The sequence below is a fragment of the Cannabis sativa genome, chromosome 2 (assembly GCF_029168945.1).
Source record: "Cannabis sativa cultivar Pink pepper isolate KNU-18-1 chromosome 2, ASM2916894v1, whole genome shotgun sequence".
Classification (NCBI taxonomy): domain Eukaryota; kingdom Viridiplantae; phylum Streptophyta; class Magnoliopsida; order Rosales; family Cannabaceae; genus Cannabis; species Cannabis sativa.
Window position 1 is genome coordinate 91,662,144 of NC_083602.1, and position 22,018 is coordinate 91,684,161.

The following is a 22,018-nucleotide window of genomic DNA, read 5'->3' on the forward strand; positions in this document are numbered from 1 at the left end:
TTTTAAAATTTTGATTTCTAATTATAAAATTGAAAAGTAAAAACAGTTTTATAGAACATGTTTTTGAAAAATATTTTCACTTTTCTACTTTTAAAAACAGAAAACTGATTAAAAAAGTATTACCAAACGCCACCTAAGTTTTTTCAAAGAAAAAAAAAACGCCACCTAAGTTAATCACCAACAAAGAAAGAAACAAATGAGGTTGGTAATCATTTCTTGTACGGATCATTATTTAATCAACTAGTAAGATTATGAGATTAATTAATATTAATGTATAATTATTATTATTACTAGAGAACACCAACAATATATTATATATAATATTAACCACTATACAAAAATTACATGAATTTTCTCACACAATATATAATTTGTATACATTTCGTGTATGTTTGAGTTTCTTTCTTTCACACATTTGAAAATGAAACTACAATTATATAAATATATCTATATATAAATATTTATATATATATATTTTAGAAAATAATAATAATAGAGAGCTCTTCTCACACCACAAACAAAAAAAGACAAACCTAATTTGTCAATTTATTTTTCTTTTTTTAAAAAAATCCACTTGTGTATTTACAAATTAATAAATCATTGTTATTTAAATATATAAACTATTTTGTTGTAAGATTTATATATATAATTAATGTGAATTAGTTGAACAAGTCTGAAAATAAGAGAGATTTAAGGCGTGAGAAAGAGTTTCACGTGGTAGCTGAGTTTAATAAAAGTCGTACTTATAATTTGTCTTATATAATATAACTTCTAATAATTAATTACTAATTTATATATATATATAAATATAAATAATAAATATTACCAAATTATTTTTATATTTGAAAAAATGTGTCATGCAAAGCTGTATATTTGTAGGATATATATCTGATCACTATGTATGACATCTTTCCCAACTTTTTTGTAAATACATTTCTATAATTAATTATATATATAAAAATATATATGGGTGTGTTAAATTTTTCAAATTTTTTAAAATTTTGTAGAATTATAGTTGTATTTTTTTTTTCTTAAAAAAAAATTGTAGAATATTTTAATAATTATAATAATTTATGAGAAAAAATTTAATTAAAAAATTAAATATATATTGTAGAATATTTTTCTTATATTATATAAATTAATAATTAATAATTATATAAAAAAAATTAAGGTGGAAAACAGAGAGGCAAAGCTACTTTTATGTTTCTTTTTGGCATGAGATTCACTTTATTGGTTTAGTAGTGATCTAAAATCTAAATTCATATTTGGAATCATATTAGAAAACTCTAGAAGATTTATATATATTTTCAATTTATATTTAATTAGAAAAAAAATAAATAAAAGAGTAGAATATCAACCAAAACATAATTTGTCCTTACATGCTTAAATTCATATCAACCACAGAATATCCTAAAATCATTAAAAAATCCTAAAAAAATTAAAAAAAAAAAAAATCAATTAATAATTTTGTTGTGAATCTGAAAGGAAAATATATATATATAAGGAACAGCTCATATCAATTCATATAGCAATAAGATACCTATGTAATTTCCGAAACATAATATCAAATCTAATAATAATAATAATAATAATAATAATAATAATAATAATAATAATAATAATAATAATATGAAGAAGAATAATAAATATGGGAGCACACATTCCATGTTGTTGTTTTTATAATTAAAGTCAATAAATTTGGTAGTAAAATTAGATCATATATATTCATGTGTGGTCTACATGGATAAGGATGCCACATAATATGAAAACAATATATCACATAAAATAAATATTGTTTTTATTTTTTTAGAAAGACAGCAAAAAAATCTTTTAATGATTACTATTTAATTATCAATGAAAACAAGTTAAGTAATAAAAAAATTATTTATTTATTCGGTTTTATAAAAAAAAAAAAATAATATACAAAAATTGGTTATATATTTTTTTTAATTTCATTTTAGTGAAAATATTTTGAAATATGAACTTGTTGGGAAATTTCTTGTAATTATCTCTTAATTGAAGGTCTAAATGAAATATTTAGCAATAATAATATAAGAGTACAAAATGTATTATTAATTAATTAATGTTATTTTTTTTTTAAGTTTTTGTGTAAGATTTATGGGATGGAAGGTGAGGGTTGTCCATTCTTATTGTACTATAGATAGTCATTATTAATTATGTAATCAAATTTTAGTAGTTATCATTATGTAAGGAGGTCAACTTGCCATTTCACACCCTACCCTATTATAATAATTATAAAAAAATGGTATAAGTGTAAATAAATATGAAGTCTTCCATATTTTAATTTAAACCAACTTAATTTGAATTAAGTAAATTTTGTCCATACTCAAGTTACCTTATCAAATTGGTATATTTAAGTAACAGCTCTCATATATTTTATTTTAAATTAAAAAAGAAAAAAAATATGAAAAGATATCAAGAGTGTTTAGCATCTTACTACATGATAATATCACTATTAATACAATTAATGATTGAGTCTCATATAATTTAATGTAATAATTTTTTATGGAGTATCGCTAACTAATTATAGGGTGACACGTCTAGAAGCTGGTAGGCACCATTGGTACTTAATAGTCATTCGCATTATTATTGGGCACCAGTAATACCTAGCACATTTTAAAGGTAGCACCCCACGATTAGTTATTCCCTAAAAACTATTCTCAATAGTAGTATGATACCGAGAAGGGTGCTAGGCACTAATAATACCCTTTAGCATTTCTCAATAATAATACTAAAAAAATATTAAAAAATAATAATAGCACCTTAATACGAGATAATAAACTGTAATTAATTATCAGTTCTCATATTTTTTTAATTTAATACTTATTAACTATTTGCAAGGAGTCACCTTATGATAGTGCTTAATATCAATGCTCCAAATTAAAATATGTAAAATCTGATACAAAATTACACTAATAACGATATCTCACAAATTCTCTATTATATAATCTATTTTTTTTTATATAATTTTTTTAATATTAATTTTTTTGACAATAATTGTTGGTCTATAGGGGAGAGAGGACTCTGTTACTGACTCTCCCAATAAAGGACTCATATTATAAATAGAAGCATTATAGTCCCAATATTCAATCACATTTCTTAGATCTACAAAATTAAATCAACTACTCTCTCTCTCTCTCTCTTTTTCTATAGAAAAAGAAAAATTAAAAGATAAAAGAGAGATCTTTAAATTAAAGAACAGAGAGTAGAGAGAAGATTATTAATTATATATATATATAGTGAGATCAGATTATAGATATATATATAATGGGGAGTTTAGGAACAGAGATTAGTGAGGAGTATTGTATTAATAATGATGATTTGATTATAATAGAAGAAGAAGAAGAAGAGAGTTGTGGTAGTTGGAGTAATAATAATGGTTATAATGGTGTTAATAATGGTAAATTACCTTTATTATCCCTTAACCATGTTTCTTATGTTTGTAAATCAGTGGCTAAATCTGTCAAATTTTATGAACAAGTTTTGGGTTTTGTTCTTATCAAAAGACCTTCTTCTTTCAAGTTTGAAGGAGCTTGGTATGTCTTCTCTCTTCTCTCTCTCTATATATATGTATAAATAGTTTTTGTTTCTATGAGTAAAAATTATACAGTGATTTTACGATGCACTCTTTAAAAGAGATGTACTGATGTATTTTTTATTTGTTAATTTTAGTCTAATTTTTTTAATATTTATATACGTTACAGCTATTTAAGATATCTTATAAAATTTTGAGAAATTTAAAATAATTTACAATGTAAAAAATAATGTTCAAACGATCTATTTTATAATAGTTACACTTTAAACACAGTGTTTGAACATAATTTTCGATGTATTTTTTTGAATTTTTTAAAAGAATACTAAAACAAATAAATATTTATCGGTACATCCCTTTTAAGAAAGTGCATTATAAAATTTTCTAAAATTATATATACCAAAATGAAAATGTTGATGATATTTGTAGTTGTTAATTAAAACTTGACTATGATGAGATTAAATTAGTACATTATATTAATTATTAGATTAATTTATGGTATTGGAGAGTTATATGTATGCACATCTTTATGAAAATTTGACTTCGATTAAATCAATATATAAATATATAAATGTATCAAATTGTTATATACACGTATGCATGTCTATTATAAAACTAATATTAATTATAAAATATAGAATAGAATATACACATGTATTATTAGGTAAAGTCTCTATCCTAAGAAATGTTAAAGGATACCAGTAGTGCTTATCACTTTTCTATGTGTCAGTATCGTTATTGGTCTAACGAAATATCGGGTCCTATATAGTTTAATATAATAGTTTTTAAAGAGTATTACTAGCCAATCGTAATGCGACATGTCGAGAAAGTACTAGGCACTACTAGTACCTAATAGCAATGCTATTAAAAAATCATGAGTTATTAATTCATTTTATTTACAATTAATATTATATTAATTGATCATCATTAATATCCTCAACTATCCTTATTCTCCACAATTTTATTTATGCTCTTAAATATTTCTAATAATTCATAAAATAATACTATATTACTATATGTTTAAGTGTATATTTTAAGTACGTGTAGTACCATTATATTTATTTATTTATTTAAAAAATAATAATAATAATTACAGAGGAGAGTGTCGGCAGTTTTGTGGAATTTATAAGTATTTATTATTATTATTATTGTTAATATTTTTTTCTTTTTGAAATGGAAAAATATGAGTATTAAGTAGTGGGGTATATCAATTTTGTGTGTGGATGATATTTCGTAATTACTATTATGAATTATGAGATCAAATGGTATGGTAGTGAAAGTGATAATTATGATGATGAATAGTGAGTAAATAGTGGGGTCACTCTACTCTCACACCTCCATAATTATGCCAACTGTCCACAACAAAAATATTTGAAAATAAAATATATTATTATTAGTATAATTTAATAACAACTTTCATATATTTTAATTTAATTATTATTATTGAAATTAATTACCAAAATATAAAGTGCATTGAACACTACTTACTTAGTACATAATAATATTGTTCGAAACTCTTTTTTTCAACATAAAAATAACAAGTTTTATTATTATTATTACTATTATTATTATTATGGGTTTAAACTATTTTTTGTTTTAACTATTTTGGGTTTAAACTTAATTTCACAATAATTTTTTTTATTTGAAACTCTATGTTCCTCTCAAAATTGTTGAAAAAATATCTTTTAATTAAAAGTTAACAGTCTCATATATAAAATGTAAAAACAAAATACTTCAAAACAGATATGATGATTATCTATAAAATATTTTCTTCCATACCTAAAATCTACATAATATTTTTTATTATTATTACTTATACATTTATAAATTTTGATAATTGATATGATTTTTATTATTATTATTTTTCAGGTTATTCAACTATGGAATTGGGATTCATTTACTTGAGGCAGCAGCTATAGCTGATGAATCAAGTAACAAAAATAATAAAAACATTAAGAAAAAAATAAACCCAAAAGACAATCACATATCATTTCAATGTTCAAATATGAGTTTAATTATGGAAAAATTAGCTCAATTGAATATTCATTATGTAACTGCTGTGGTTGAAGAAGGTGGAATCATAGTAGACCAACTCTTTTTTCATGACCCAGATGGTCATATGATTGAAATTTGTAATTGTCAAAATTTACCTGTTTTACCACTTGTCTCTTCTTCGTCTTCTTGTTCTTCTTGTCCTCTCAACAAGTTCAAATCCGTCACCAATGTTGATGTTGCTGATGATGTTGTTGCTTCGAGTGTAAGCAAAATGAATAAGCGATGTTCTGAAGCCGCGGCTGTGAGTATGATGGATAATTTGGTTATGGATATGATGAACATTTATTTATGAGAGTCTTGTGTTATATCAATATGATTATTAAAGAGTGTGTTTTGTGAAATGGTTTTGTTGTTTTGTATAGAGAGTTGTAAAGATAGGGTGATCTATGGCTCTTTTTTTAGTCAGTTTTGTTGTGTTTTTTTTTTGTTCTTCATTTTTTAAGTCTCTTTTGTATTATTACATTATTATTATTATTATTATTATTATTATTATTATTATTATTATTATTGGTTAATTTAATTTGTTGAACTAGTTTAATAAATGTTGTAATATTGTGTCCCTCAAGAAAAATAAAAATAAAATGAAAAGTTTAAGTGTGAGTTTTCATTTTTCAATCTCTCCTCTAAATCTTTCTTGGTATTAAGATTAGCCTTATAATATCGAACTAGTTAAGGATGTCATTATGATAAAAACAAATAAGGGACTCACGTAATAGGTAATACCACATGACTCGAAATACATAATTACACCCTAACAATCTTAATAATTCGAGAGAATTTTTAACAGCCAAAAAAGTTCAGGAGACACGATTTAGTACATGTCAAAATTCAGGAAAAAAAATGACTAATTAGCCTTATAAAAATAAATATGTAAATCCAACGAAGTTAATAAGAATATAATAATGATTAAAATTGGTATACTATTAATTGTAAGTACAAGTTAAGAAGCAAAAACATTTCTCTTTTTATTTAAAATAAAATAAAAGTAAGTGTAGTCAAAGTAAATTAAACAAAATGTCGTTTTCCTAATCAAGTAAAACGACATGTCGTTTTATTATATCAATGTATATGTACATATAAGCAAATTTGAATTAACTATTACTCAGCTTTGTTGTACAAGCTAGAATCTCTCAGCAAGCTTTACCAATACCACTCCAAATTGAGCATGATTTTCCAACTCTTCCACACACCTTGTTGGCCTAATTCAACAAAACCGTAGAGGCACATCGGATCATTCAGCAGAAGCCGGGTCAGATCGAATTTTCTCATACAAACGATATGTAAGAGGAGACCGAGACATATGAGGTTCCCTTTCGAGTACAGCAATTACATCCTTGATTGTTATATTACTACGGGGCACCTTTGTTTGAGGCGACACGCCTTGGCTTCTTCCGAATTTTCTTCCACCTGGTAATACAGAAGAAAAATCAAACAGCAATAATGGCATAACAAATTGGACTATTTTTAAGATTTTAGAGCTAATGCATATGTAAAGTTTTCACACATGATGCAAAAACATTGCCCAGGTTAAGATATCAGCAGTCAATCAACAAATACAGTGACATTATACCAATCAAGAGTTGGTTAGAAATTTATCACGTACCAGAAGCAGCAGAAAATGTTGTACCGCTTCTTTTCTCAGCATCATGATGGTCTTTTGTAGTTTTTCCAGGTGTTGATGAAGTTTTTCGGCTCACATCTTTACCTGGCTGAGAGCCAGATGCAGCATCTGTTCCTCCTTCACGTTTTTGTCGAGCTTGTTCAGCCATAAGCTGCCATTTCGAAAGCATATCATCTCCTCCAACAGCAGCTCGTGCAGCCACATTTGCCGCCGTTGTCCTCATTTTGTCATCATCCTCTTTGTTAGGTTGTTGACCCTTCGGAGGAAAAAAAAGAGCAAGGAGATAATTATCTCTTCACCTGTATAAAAAGATAACATAACAACAACTCTCACAAGAAAAGCACCATTGATACCTTAAACGATTTAGAACGAAAGTCATCTTTCTCCTTATCACCATCAACTCCATTGTTACCGTCAGGCTGCATACAGAGATAGAGTTTTCAAGATCTCGAGAAAGCAAGTATTATACCAACCAAGTGTGCAATTTTATTTTAACATACAAATGCATGGGACTCACATCATTTTGTTTACGAAGTTTTTCTGCCTCAGCCTGTTTTTTTTCCCACTCCTCCCTAGCTTTCATATTCATCGTCATAATTTGAAGCCTTATATCCGATGTGGTGATAGTCTGGTGTCTTGACTTCTCAGAATCGACGCGCTAATGAAGTTCAATCAACAGAAACAAAATGAAATGAGATATCTCAAACTTTCAAGGAAACATGAAAATAAGAGATTATAAACGAAAATTAACCTGCTTCGACAGTCTGATTAGATTTTCAATCAGTCCGCGCATCCTTTCCTCCACAGACTGATAGTCCATTCCATTTAGCAATTAGCACGGACCATAATAAATTATATATATTGAGAAAGATAAATTGGGCATCTTGGGTCTCACCAGTGATAAGCACCGCTCAACATCATTGCTTATGTTTTTCAAACCACATTTGGCCACTGCATAAATATTCAAGCTCAATTCCTATTCGGAGAAATTTAAAAAGAGCACACACAACTGGAAACCAAAACAAGCAATGAACAAGTAGGTATATCTATATATATAGTGTCTCTTAACTGATTTCTGCTAATTTTTTCTGCAGGGGATTCTTCTGCAAGATCAACCTTTCTTCTTCTTCCTGCACAGCTTTTCGAGAAGCTTCGGTTACTCGGCTATCCTCCTTGGGTACAGAAAAGAGCTGTTCTTCCTCCTCCTATAATGTGTGAAACATCATAAGATCAAATCATTGCATAATTAACTAGTAGACTACAACAAGTAGATTTTAAAATGGCAAGATCCGCACCCTAAGGTTAACTCCACTAACGGCAGTAACATCATTGAGTTGCTCAATGCTTTGATCGGAAAAGTTGCCAGTGACTTTTTGCTTCTTACTGCAAGATATTCAGCAATCAATGTGGACGAAAATGAGCAATGTGCATAGTGTTGCTTACGGAAAAGATTAAAGTAAAACTATCATATGACTGTTACAAATTACATAACATTAAGTAAACTACCCTGCTGGTGGTGGTGAAGAACCAAGTGCTTCAAGCGGTTTCTTCTGGCCAACAGAAGGTTTTTTCGGAGGTGTCTTATTATTAATTCCAGCTGGAGTGATTCCTGAAGGTGCCCGAGCTCCTAACTGAAGAAATAGATAAGCAACAAATAAACTTGCAATCAATAACAGGTAGAGATTATAATTATATCAAGTATCAACTAGCAAATTCTATTGCTAAGAATAAAACTATTGCACTCTCTCCTTAAGACGTCATAGAAAATGGAAAGCAAAAATCAAGTTATAAAATTACTAAAACGAATTAATCTTTTCAATTCCTCCTAAGCACGTGACATGTCAATATCGATTGTCTGACAAGACAACAGAAACCAAGAAGTAATCACATCTAATTTTAACAGCATCTATCTAAACATCACATGAAAGAAGAAAAAAATGCATAAAAATAGCATACATAGCAGAGATTAAAGATAAAGATGGAATTACTGGGACACTGGGATCTGGTTGCATAGCCATGGAGGAAGAAAGTGAATGTGGGGGTGCCATGCTTGTGGATGATGAAGGAACAACCCCAGCAGAAGTTGGAAAACCCATTCTTGATGGCTGCTTCTCTAAAGACTCATCTTTTAAAGTTCCAGAAAATGTGTTTCCCTGTTCAAACTTTGCGGCAGAAACTGAAGGCGATGCCTGTGAAGATGATGGAGTTTTGCGCTGAAGCTCGATAGCCTGCTCAACTGGTTCAGGTTTTACGTAAGACATTGAATTATTTGCAAAATGAGAAAGACTAGGATTTTGCCCCAATTTGGATACACCCAAGACATTCGCACCATGTGTTTCTCCACCTGACTGAGCTGATCCCAATCCCATGCCTTGATGTTGAGAAATTTGCCTCATTTGTAAATCATGTGGTTGCGATTTGACAGACAATGTTGAAGTATTGGCACTTGTGCCAGAAAACAAGTGAGAACGACTACCGGTATTTCCAAAGGAGGAAAAGGATGTCTGTGGAAAGTGCAACTGTTGCTGTTGATGCTGAAGTTGCTGTTGCCTGTTAAATCCATGCTGCATAGAATCTCTCTCTTGATTGGGGGTTACCACAGTTGACAAAGGCATTTGATTAACAAGCTTTCCATGAGAGTCTGACTGACGATCTGCCTCTCTTAACATTTGAACATTTTTGTCCATAATTTGGTGGCTTGGATTAGTCTGTAATTGGCCCATTGAAGCAGGTATGTGTGAGACATCTGCAGAAGAGCCGGCGCCCTTCTGATGTACTTGTGCAAATGAACGAGGATCAGTAAAATGTGTCGTCCCTGTATTGATAGATGGCATCCCTTGAGTCTGTTTACGCATTGATGCTTGGGGCTGCAGCTGATATTTTAGACTTGGTTGAAAGTTCTGTACGTGCTAGTTCTAAGCTTAATAACAGTATTAAATGTCTCAAACTTATAATGCATTTGGATTTACCTGTGATTGCACTGCATGTACTGCTAATTTAAGCATCTGCTCCCCAACAACACCTCTAATGAGACGGACAAATGACTCTTTGGTGATTTCTTCCCTCTGAACATACAAAAACCAATAAGAAATAGTAAAAGAAAACTAATAATACAAATGAGGATTATGTAAAATATATTACACTGACCTTGAGTTTAAGAAATAATTCTTGAAGTTGCATACCCTTATCTCTATCAAGTTGATTCATTAAAACAGGCAATAACAAGCCAAAGGGCACCTGTTTACTACGAGCTTGTGGTGGATTGGTCGGCTGATCGGACACCGTAGCCTGTTGATTACTCATCTTTTGAAGTTTCACATACTGTGATTCATTTTCTGGAGGAGGTGGTCTGTCTGGTTCCTGCATCAAGACAGGAGTTTTTCCAGACATCTGCATCCCAGTAGCTTGAGGAGTCTGAAGGGGAGTTTGTTCAGTATGCTTCTGTTGTGGTTCATCTTGGGACACCATAGGAGGCAAACCAAGGTCCTTGGGTCCTTGTGAGGTATTATTAATACTGTTATGTTGTTGTTGCTGCTGCTGTTGTTGTTGCTGTTGTTGCTGCTGCTGTTGATGTTGTTGCTGCTGCTGTTGTTGATGTTGTTGCTGTTGTTGATCGGGCACAGGTCCATGATTCACTACTTGCTCCTGCACAGATGAATTCATTGATTGTGGCTGTGCATTGTTCTGGTCTTGTTGAATTTGAAAGTTTGCACTTTCATCTAAAGTAGCCCCTGGGAACTGTGGTAATGACTGAGTAGTAGTAGCAGTAGTAGTAGTAGTAGTAGTGTTATTGCTCCCTTGGGACAAAGACAAACCAGCTGTTCCCCATATAATTTCATAAATCAATAAACAAGAAATCTTAACTTACCCAAAAAAAAGTTCGAATTTTTAAATTACACACACATTCCTTCAAGAAAACTAATTCAAGAAACTTGACAATCTTAAATTCCAACCAGTACATATAAACATAAATCAAATCAAGGGAGCTATATAATTTCATAATCTTAACTTACACATTCTCTCGAAAAATCTAATCTAAGAAACTAAACACACTCTTAAATTCCAATCAGTGCATATAGACAGAGATAAATAAAACTAGGGTTAAACTAATATTTACCAGAGCTTGGTTCAGAGGGAAGAGAATGGGAGGCATCACCGCCAATATCTCTATTTAGAGCAGCCTGAAAAGCTTCCACATCAGCCCCCGAATGCATGCTTTCGTCCTTCGAAAAACAAAACACAATTCAGTTCAAATCAAATCAATTTTACAAATCGAATTCTTAATTCTATTTCCAAAAACAAAATCCAAACCCTAAAAAGATTGCAGAGAAAGAGAGAGAGAAGGAACCTCGTCATCTTCGAGAAGCTTCTTCATAAGAGAGGGATCCATGGTGATTTGGGTCGATCGAAGCGAAGAAGAAGAAGAAGGATGAAGGCGCCAATATTTTTAATTTATTTTTAATCAATTAATAATCAATATATATAGAAGAATGGACGGTGACATGGCGCTCTCTTCTCTCCTTAATTTTTTTTTTTTTTTAATTTTTCATTCTTTTTATAAATCTTTTATCTCATTAATTCACTTATTCTTTAATTTTTTATTATATTATATTTTATAAATTAATTTAAAAATATCTTTTAAAAAAATATCGTGTATCTATATAATTTTTTAAATGGGACTTTTGTCCTGACATGTACTAAATCGTGAGTTCTGAACTTTTTTGGTCGTTAAAAATTTCCCCGAACTATTGAGATTGTTAAATTTAAGGACTTTTGTCTAATTTACCATGATTTAGTATATATCAAAGTTTGAGGGGCATGCTTTGGTAGATATCAAAGTTTGGGGAGCGTAGTTTAAATTAACAATCATGTTAGAACTAAAATTGAATGAAAAACAAAGTCCTTAAATTTAACAATCTCAATAGTTCGAAGGGAATTTTTAACAAAGGAAAAATTACTAATTAGCCTTTAAAAAATATCGTGCATCTATATAATTTTTTTCAAAAAATTAAGCAAAATATCTATTTGGAAAAAAAAAAAAAAAAAAAAGGCAAAAGCCAACCAGAAATACAAAATCTTAAGTGAAAATAAGATGTTCCACACCACCCTAGCATCAATCAAAGAATCTAGCCGATCCATAAGAAGATTGAACCAACACTTATTATGCCAGCATAGAACTTTTTAAGCAGAAATATCATCAATCAACACTTTACAATCCAAAAAGAAGAATAGAACTCTACCGGGCACCCAAGAAGCAGAAAGAAGCTGCATGAAGAAAAATAATGATTTCTCCTTTAATGATAGTATAAAACTTCATTAAATAGCTAAATATGCTATTACAATGGAACAGAAAACAGTAGGAATGGTGCTCTTAGTGAAACTACGATCTTACCAATAATAAGAGTCATGAGCCAAATAGTGAACAGTTTGTTAACAAATCGTTTAACATCATAAACAAGATGACATATCAACAAAACTGTGTAAAGCTTGTATGGTAACAAAACAATCCATGTCAACGAAACATTATTAACTTTTATCCAATTTAAGGCCTTGATGTTAAAGTTTTTCAATTTTTATTATAAGGTTTCAATATTTATACCCTATATCACCCAAACAAAGAGAATAAATAATAGAACTGAAACACAACATGGATATAAATATTTGAATCCTTAAAAAAGAGTTTACAATTAAGGGAATTAATTTCCAATATATAAATATTATTCATGTAATAAATTGTATAAATATTGATACAACATGTTTAGTCCTTTCTAGTTGACTAAACTCTAATCTCAGCCTATTTTAATTAATAGAGTTACAATAATCACATCAGACAACAATCTACAAATCTTGTGCTATATAACTTTATATATTTATATATATAGTTGGTGAAACTATAATAAGATGAAAGTGAAAGAATGGTCAATTGGGTCAAAAACACCATAAGATTAGTTTTAGTTCTAGAACACCCTCATCATCAGTCTTCTGAGGCTATAACAACAAAAACATCATCATGGGACCATTTTCTTGGTTTTGATTTCTCTGATGGATTAATTATAGCACATTCTGTGTTAGCAAGGCGATAACCGATAACGATTTCACACCTTTGTCGCGCTCTAATCATGATTTCGTAAAAGCAAAGTTCTTCTTGATCGAATAAGTAGAATTCTGCTGGTTTTATACACATTTCGTTTCCCTGCATAATAGAATCCAACAACAAGTAAGTTATAAATGTTAGATTCTTTATTTGCGCTTATATTAACTTTTATTGTTTTATTAAAATATGGATTGATTAGATAATTTGGACTTAAAGTTTAGTTGAAAGAGAAGTGTGGATTTTTTAGTTTACTGAAACCTTTGATGAGCAAATCAGTCTAACTACAGTTATATACCTAAGTTCCTTCCTAACTTTATATATACATATTATCTCATCACGACTTTTGATAATCAAGTAAAGAAAATTGATTTTAATTTAGAAATCTAGAGAGAAAGACTTATTGTACTATTTGAGTACCAGAAGAAGAAAATGATACCTGCTCTGCGAAAAGTTCCTCGAGTACTCGGTTGATTTGCTTGTCTTCAGCAACCATTGCTAGCGCCATACTTACGAGCTCATTTGACAATACATAATCGCTGATTCTCGACACTGATACTAGATTTCTAGTCCTAGAGTCCAAAATTTCGCTAATGATTATTGATTTGTGTGAAGCTTGCTGCATTTCGCGGATCCAAGAGCTGTGTGAGAACCCAGCAAACCTCCAAGATGTTGACTTTGTATCCTTGCTTGGAAGACGCTTTGACTGAAATCGTGAACAGAAAGTGCAGCTTTAACAATAAGTTCCTTTTTTCTCAACAATGATCATATTTTCGGCGAGTTGGGTCAAAGCAGTTTTACCTGGATATCGCGAATGAGGAGAAGAGTGGCAAGAGATCTCGAATCAGACTGCACAACAGAGTCCTCTAATGACTCATCTGCAAGAATTAAAATCTGTCCATTTAGAGTTAGTATTCAATTCAATAATAATTTCAACACTAATCATCATTAAGCACATCAAAATATCAAACTCAATCAGTATAATACGTACAGAATCAAAAGTTTCAAGAGGAAGATTCTCTAAATGCCGTTTGATCACAGCATTTCCCTCGCGATGAACAAGTTTCAAGTTCACCAATCCAGCAATGTCAAGCCCTCCATCGGTAAGCTTCCTCTCTCGATCTTTCTCGGGAACTTCATTAAACATCCAAAGTTCTGATTCTGGTGGCAAAAATGCCTCAAGAACCTGCAATGTAGAATTTTGTAAAGATTTTAGACTCGTTTGGTACGATATATTTGGTCGTATTATATGCAATTTTTTTATATAATACTATGTTAAATTTTAATTATTTGTGACTTACCATAATCATATCATCGATATCACGACGCCAACCACAAAACAATATCTTCTCAGGATATTTCGGAGGATCAAAAATTTTTGGACAAGAACCCCTACGAACCTGAAAATAACACAAACTCATTAGAAATAAACAGACATAACTGTCAAGTGGGGTTAAAAAGAAGAAAGTTACCTCAGGAATGGAACCTGGAGAATATGTATCGTCATCTTCGGCTATAACAAGGATTTCATCCCCCTCTCCAAGAACATAGTTATCATCTGGATTCAAAATTATCTTCCCACCTTCAGAAGCAACCTTAACTCCACATGGAACTGCCTCTGGAAATGAAAGTAACACATCTTCAAAGCGAAGACCGTCGAGTTGAGGCCACCTTTTGATATAAAACTCGGCATTCTCAAACCCCAAAATGTCCTCCCATATCTAATCGGAAAAAAAAAATGAAATTAGAAACTGAAAAAACTCCTGTTAAAAATTTGAATAAGGTGAATAGGGTTCCATCTCAAAACCAATTAGCAATGGTAGGAATAGTCCATTCATCTTATATATTCTATTATCTTTCCACGTATTAGCAATGTGAGACTCTCTAACAACTCAAGTTCTAAGTTTAAACTTAATCGAAGTTGAAACACATCGAACCTGTGCAAGACCGGGTTGCAAAGCACATTGGATCATCAAGCGTCCAATCACATCATGAGCAACAACTGTTTCGATGAGTTCTCCCCCGACGAGCTTCACCAAAGGCTCGTTGTCAAGGTCACTCAATTCCACAACAACATGGCCCCTTAAACCTTCTTTCACTCCTGTAAGGCTGAGCACAACCCGCAAAGCACGAGCATCGCTCTGGAAACAAAACACAAAACGTAAATAGTTTGTCCACAATGATGACTTACTGAAAAGCATAACAGCATCAAAAATTGGGGCAATAACCTGATCAGCATTTTCATTTGATGCCAGAACAATGATAGCCCGTGCTTTCGAAACTGAAACCTGCAAACGGAACATTACTGAAATTTAAGTACAAAATCTCACAACTGAGAGAGAGTTGGGCAAGTAAAGCAGGTATAAAGTGTAAGCACCTTTTTTAGATCAGCCAGTATAAGAGGACTACCACTTCTGCATATAACAGAAGTCCCCATAAAATCGAATTCGAGCTTTGATATATCCATCTCCATTTCTTCCTTGTCTCTTTCAGCAAGTACAACCACTACACCACCACCAATGCTCTTGTTTGCTATGGCTAGTTGTTTCAAAAGTGAACCCTACAACAAAAGTATAGCTACTCAAGACTTTATTTCGAATTCAATGTTTAAATCGCGAGAATGATAAAGGTGACAAAACAAAACATGTCAAAAGATTAAGCAAACGTTTGGTTGGAAGGAAAGAAAACACATGAATCAAATGCAACCTAAGAATTCCTTATATGTATGTGTGAAGAATGAGTTGAAGCTTAACAAACCAATGACAAGAGAAATTACTAAAAGACATGAAATTTGAAGGTATTAGAAGAAGCTACCAACCAGTTTGTCACTCCATCCAAGAATGAGTATATGATTCCTTTCAATGACTTCACTCTTCCCTTTCCTTAAGGAATCCACCTTCTCCGATATGGCATCTGAAACAAGCCCGAGCATCATCGCAAATATAAGCATACCTCCCGAACTTATCGAGACTGAAACAATTCTCGGTCCAATGCCTTCAGTATCGGCATGATTTCCAGAATCAGCTACAAAAGTCCATGAAAGCCAAAGAGCTTCAGCAAAGCTATTGGTATTAACAGCATACAATGCTAATCCACCAAACCCAATAAGGAACATAGTTGCAAATAGAAGAGCAAGCAGCTTGGCATAAGGATAGACTGAGAAACAAACATCAACAGTGTAAGCAATTCTCTTCTTCAAAGGAACTTCTTCCTTGTTTTTCTTAGTCCTTTTCGAGAAATTCATTATATGAGGAAGATAATCAAGGTATTTGCACAACAAGAATGGCATTACTAGTGTGATTAGAACAGAATACAATGCAACACTTCTATCTTCAGCATTGCCATAATCCAAAATACCAATTTCATCATTCTCTTCACTCTGCATATTATCCTTGGTGCTTTCATAACTATGACTATCTCTATTACTACAATTCCTACGTAGAGAAGCATTCTCAGCCTGAAAACCCAACAAAATATACAAAGTTCATATCTATACAATTACAAATCTAAACGAAATTAAACAACAGATCCAAATGAAATTGATATATGATTACCTTAAGTTGTTCAACTCTTCCATGGAGATGAACTGAATATACTCCAAATATCACGATAATAGCAAAAGGCAACTACACATAGTACTTACATCCATCAGTATCAAAACTCTATTATGCAAAATGTTAGAATTTTATGCGCTTAATAAAATTCTCAATATAATCTTGTTAACTTATCAATGAATGATATAGAAATCAATTTTCTATTATCTAGTTCACATGATTTTTCGTGATTATAATTTTAATATGTAAATTCTATTAAATTCTGAACTTATGGATAATTATGACTATTGCGTTGTCTACACAGTTAAAAAAAAATCATGATTATATGCTTCAAACATTTAGTCTTATGATTTATCAGTGCATTGAATTTATACTAACGTGATAATCAATGGTAGGATTTGCTTACACTTAGATTAGTGGAATGTCTTTTTCAAGGCATTAGTAAAGTAAACTAGCATCGGATGTATTGGCTATATATCAGATTGGACTGATATTCACAGCAGAAAAGATATCGTAAACTTACCGTAATATATTTTCTAAATGAATAAATATCACTTAGTTAATCTTAAATTAAAGATCTTTATCCTGAGATGGTTAGGTTCTGGCTTAACTGTACTGCATGTGTTCCTTGACTTGTTCGTTATAAGCTTATCAGAGAATCAACTCAATACTTACATCTTGGAAACATAGTAGTGTAATTAAGTGGGAGCGCTAATCATAGAAATAGAATTTATAGCTTCTATAAATACTTAGAAGTAAAATGATAATTTCCTTAAAGTTTTTGGCTAACAGACATAAATGGAAGAGCTCTTATTTTAGTAATTCTCTTATTTTAGTAATTATATTAATTTATTAAAATATCATTTATAAGAAACTAAGTGTTTTAAGGAAAAAATACATTGAAGGATAAAACGGTAATTTTAGTCCCTATTCAATGTAAACCATTTATGAAGGATCATTGATTATTTAAATTAAAACAATAGATAACTTATAGCGTATTTATTCTTAGTAAGTGTTTTAAGGAAAAAATACATTAAAGGATAAAACGGTAATTTTAGTCCCTATTCAATGTAAACCATTTATGAAGAATCATTGATTATTTAAATTAAAACAATAGATAACTTATAGCGTATTTATTCTTAGTAAATAGAGCGTTATATGTAATCAAAAGTGCAATTTCAAATCTACAGTGGAATTAGAAGGAATTAATAAGATAAAAAAATTTACTCGATAAATTCTAAAACTACTTATTGGGAACTTGATTATATAAGTCTATGGTCCCTACACTTGCTGAGTTAATATTGTTTTGCAGTCTCAATTAACTGATTTTAATTAATTAATTAAAATTCTAAGTAAGACTATGTTTTCTTTATGAGTTTTACTAAGGAAGGACATATTTGAGAAGAAACTAAAATTTAGGATTTATTTGTTAATTAAGAGAGCTTGTAAGGTCTAATCAATAAATATGATAAATGTTAATTTTATTTAATAATTAATTATAGTTATTAAATAAATAAAATTAGCATTTAAACAATTAGAATAGAAAAATAGTATTTTTGAAAAAAAAAAATAAGTATCATTAAGAAAACAATAAAATGGCAAAATTTAAACTTGTGGGCCTCCATATGAATTTTGACCATTTAAGTTTATTAAGCCATTTTTTTTTATTTTTTTAATCCATTTTAATTCTAAACCTAACCCTAGACCTACACTATAAATATAAGGTTAATTAGTAATTTTTTCCCCCGAACTTTGACATATACCAAATCATGCCCCCTGAATTTTTTTGGCCGTTAAAAATTCTCACTGAACTATTGAGATTGTTAGATTTAAGGACTTTTGTCTAATTTTATTCAATTTTACTATTTCAGTGATTGTTTATGTACTAAACCATGCTCCCCAGACTTTGATATCTACCAAATTATGCCCTTCAAACTTTAATATGTACTAAATCATGCCCCCTGAACTTTCATCCATGTTAGAATTTTTTACTAAAATTAGATAAAAGTCCTTAAATCTAACAATCTTAATAGTTCAGGAAGAATTTTTAACAGCCAAAAAAATTCAGAGGGCATGATTTAGTACATGTCAAAGTTCAGAGAGAAAAATTGCTAATTAGCCTAAATATAACTCTTCACCTCATAACACATTTTGACTCACTTTTGTCAAACAAATAGAATCAGAGAAAGAGAGCTAGTATTTTCTTTAGTGTAATTTGAAATTGTCATAGATTTTTTCTTAAATTTCGTGGTCCCTTAAATTTCGTGGTCCCTTGGTATTGAGTGATTGCATACACATATCAAGATAATACTTAGGATATTTTGAAAAACTATGTAAGATTTTCTTAACCTTAGGATTTTCATATTAGGATATTAGATTAGAAGCTAATTTAACATAATTGAATAATAAACAAGATCCTAGTTAAAGAAGTTTTTCACTTTTTTAAATATATATGGGCTATTAAAATTTTTGCCCACAAACTTTGACAAGTACCAAATCATGTTTTTTGAATTTTTTAAGTCGATAAAAATTCTCTTTAAATTATTGAAATTGTTAAATTTAAGAATTTTTGTCTAATAAACATGAATGAAAGTTTAGAGAATAAAATTTGGTACATGTCAAAGTCTTTCGAGGGTACAATTTAGTATATCGACAATCGTCACATTAGTAAAATTGAATAAAATTACACAAAAATTTTAAAATCTAACAATCTCAATAATTCAAGAAAAATCCTAATAAGCTATTTATATGTCTTAATTTTGTAGAAGAGATTAGTTTGATTTTTTTCTATATTTCTCCAATTAATCTTTCATGGTTTTTCTTACTATTAAGCTCATTAGTGTAGAATTTCATCTCTGAAAAAAGACATAAAAGTAGTTTCATGTATTAATAAAAAAACAGCACAAAATACAAATTAATATATTAAAATGTATATTGTAATATATATTTATTATACACATATACAGATTCAAAATAAAATGTGTAGAATTTTCTTAATTTTTAAGAAGAGATTAGCTTGATTTTTACTTTTTTTTTTCCAATTAATATTTCATTGCTTTTCCCATTATATTAAATTCATCAGTGTATATAAACATATAGTTATATTATATACAAAAATTTGAGTGAGTGATTGAGTAACTAACCAAGAACTTCAGCTTCCGAATCCAGGTGATCCTACTACACCAGGGCTTAGACTGAGTCGACTCAGTAGAAGAAGAACGATTAGGAACGAGTTTCACCTTCTCACTCTTCTTACACGACGGAGCAGAGATCCGATGAGGAGGTCGCGAATCGGAGGAGGAAGGGAGTTTGTGAGCCACGCGCTTCGTTGTTTGAGGAACCATGAAGGAAGGGTAGAACCAGTCACGATTCGAAGGTGGATCATCGTTGTGGTGAGTGGTTACCACGCGCAGATCGGTTCTGGCGGCGGAGAAGGGTTGAGTTGTAGTGGGCCTCCGGTTGGGCCCATCACCGGCAATGGTTTTGGACCTTTTCGGAACCGGTGGGCTGTCTATTTTGTTGGGCCCACTAATAATACCACCACTACTCCTTCTCATCTCAGACATAACTAACTAATTTATAACTGAAGATTCAGTTTTTCTTGGTAATTGTTTGTAAGAAGAACTAAAGAAGAACATAAGTAAAGACTAAAGAGAGAGAAAGAGAGAAATGAAATGAAAATTTAATTAATTAATTAGTTAATTAATAATAATAATAATAATAAATTTGAGTTTGATTAAAATGGAAGAATCTGGGCCGTGTTTGGTGGGATTTGGTCAGGCCCAGATTGCATCGATATGGGTTTGAGATGAGATTCAATTTTCAGTTAATAATGAGTTAGTTTAATCAGTTGTTTTAGAGCTCAAAACTCTTTTAGAAGAGAGGGGTTTTTGGAATTGTGAAATGGGAGTGAAATAGTTATTGTTGTAGAAATGAAAAGAAAAGAAAAGAAAAGGAAAACTTTGATGTATTATTAGTATCTATTGGATGGGATCCAACTAGGAATAAAAGATGGCCACCACACTAATCCAAACCAATATATAAATTCTTTTCCATTACAATTTTAACTTTTAGTGTAGTCAATGTCACATGCTCATCATTACCTATTTTAGTTACCTAAAAGCTAAAATATTTATTCTTTTTTTTTAGTTAGGATAATGGCAAAGATGACTTACTAAGACATTTTTAAATCTAACCGGCTAGTTCAAGTGACCATAAATGAGTGTGTGAGTGTTGGAGGTCCTGGGTTCGAGTCCCAGGTAAAACATGATGTAATATATAAACGCTTAAATCAAAAAAAAAAAAAAAAGACACTTTTAAATTTATTGGGTTTTTTAAGAATTGATTGTTATGTGTCAATTTAAATTTGCTAACTGATCCACGTGGTAAATACAAGTTGATCGATAAATTTAACTATAAATTTATTGACCAACCTATATCCACCACATGAATCAGAATAGTTAGAATACTCGAGATGAATAATAAAGTTCTAATAGAATTTATAATTATAATATTTATTGCTCTTAAAATAATTATTTTTTTAACCCTATTTTATAAGATAGATCTCTAAAAAATATAAAAGATAGGTATAATTTTTTTTTAGCTTTAAGAATAACTCCAATATTAAAAAAAATTGAGTTACTTATCAAAATAAATGGACCCATATGAGTCCCTATTTAATTTAGTACTAATAAATTCTCTTAATGTCCATTAAGAAAGTATAGACTTTTGTATGAAGGCACCACTAATAAAAGGAAATAGAATTCTATCCAAATAATTAATGTTATTATTATTGATACATGATAGTAGTAGATTATTGCAATATATTTTTGTAAATGGTAATTAATGAATAAAATGGTGAAATAGATTGAGGAGGACGGTGTCGTTTTGACAATATTGTCTCTTCCTCTAATATATGATTAATTGATGGGTCTTGATGCCACTCCAACTCCTCCATGTGGATTTTTGCTTAACATTCTAAAAACCAAGTCACCAAACCAATAAATAATAAATACAAAACTTAAAAATAATAAAAGTAAATAAATGTACATACTAAAAGTGTCGAATATTTTATTTAATTTTATACGATGCAGTATAATTAAATATACAAATTGTAAAACATCATTACTAAATATTATTGGTGT

The 22,018-nt window shown here is 30.2% G+C and overlaps 3 protein-coding genes across 6 annotated transcripts; 1 reads left to right on the forward strand and 2 right to left on the reverse strand.

The window, feature by feature from the left end:
* The first annotated feature begins 3,088 nt into the window (after window positions 1-3,088).
* LOC115719667 (glyoxylase I 4) lies at window positions 3,089-6,013 on the forward strand. The gene is made up of 2 exons (XM_030648789.2): window positions 3,089-3,557; window positions 5,423-6,013. Exons 1-2 carry the CDS (start codon window positions 3,289-3,291, stop codon window positions 5,898-5,900), a joined length of 747 nt encoding a protein of 248 aa, XP_030504649.2. The 5' UTR covers window positions 3,089-3,288; the 3' UTR covers window positions 5,901-6,013.
* A 541-nt stretch (window positions 6,014-6,554) lies between these two features.
* Window positions 6,555-11,784, reverse strand: LOC115719129 (transcription initiation factor TFIID subunit 4b). 2 transcript variants are annotated; one of them, XM_030648053.2, is made up of 14 exons: window positions 11,578-11,784; window positions 11,347-11,452; window positions 10,377-11,047; window positions 10,199-10,294; window positions 9,218-10,102; window positions 8,736-8,860; window positions 8,525-8,612; window positions 8,299-8,434; window positions 8,125-8,180; window positions 7,981-8,037; window positions 7,747-7,887; window positions 7,583-7,648; window positions 7,212-7,485; window positions 6,555-7,015 (listed from the first exon to the last, which is right to left on the reverse strand). In XM_030648053.2, exons 1-14 carry the CDS (start codon window positions 11,617-11,619, stop codon window positions 6,840-6,842), a joined length of 2,919 nt encoding a protein of 972 aa, XP_030503913.2. In that variant the 5' UTR covers window positions 11,620-11,784; the 3' UTR covers window positions 6,555-6,839. The 2 variants fall into 2 exon arrangements, with proteins under 2 accessions (XP_030503913.2, XP_030503914.2); XM_030648054.2 differs by having other exon boundaries at window positions 9,218-10,096; window positions 11,578-11,731.
* A 1,132-nt stretch (window positions 11,785-12,916) lies between these two features.
* On the reverse strand, window positions 12,917-20,867 carry LOC115720622 (ion channel DMI1). Of its 3 annotated transcripts, XM_030649785.2 has the most exons (12): window positions 20,018-20,865; window positions 16,875-16,946; window positions 16,139-16,777; window positions 15,698-15,880; window positions 15,549-15,608; window positions 15,258-15,461; window positions 14,793-15,041; window positions 14,622-14,720; window positions 14,312-14,506; window positions 14,122-14,214; window positions 13,760-14,026; window positions 12,917-13,422 (listed from the first exon to the last, which is right to left on the reverse strand). In XM_030649785.2, the coding sequence occupies exons 1-12, from the start codon at window positions 20,438-20,440 to the stop codon at window positions 13,204-13,206; spliced, it is 2,703 nt and encodes a 900-aa protein (XP_030505645.1). In that variant the 5' UTR covers window positions 20,441-20,865; the 3' UTR covers window positions 12,917-13,203. The 3 variants fall into 3 exon arrangements, 2 of the variants coding, with proteins under 2 accessions (XP_030505645.1, XP_060967040.1); XM_061111057.1 differs by having other exon boundaries at window positions 14,622-15,041; window positions 20,018-20,866; XR_004012278.2 differs by lacking the exon at window positions 12,917-13,422 and having other exon boundaries at window positions 13,887-14,026; window positions 14,122-14,198; window positions 20,018-20,867.
* Window positions 20,868-22,018: the final 1,151 nt, after the last annotated feature.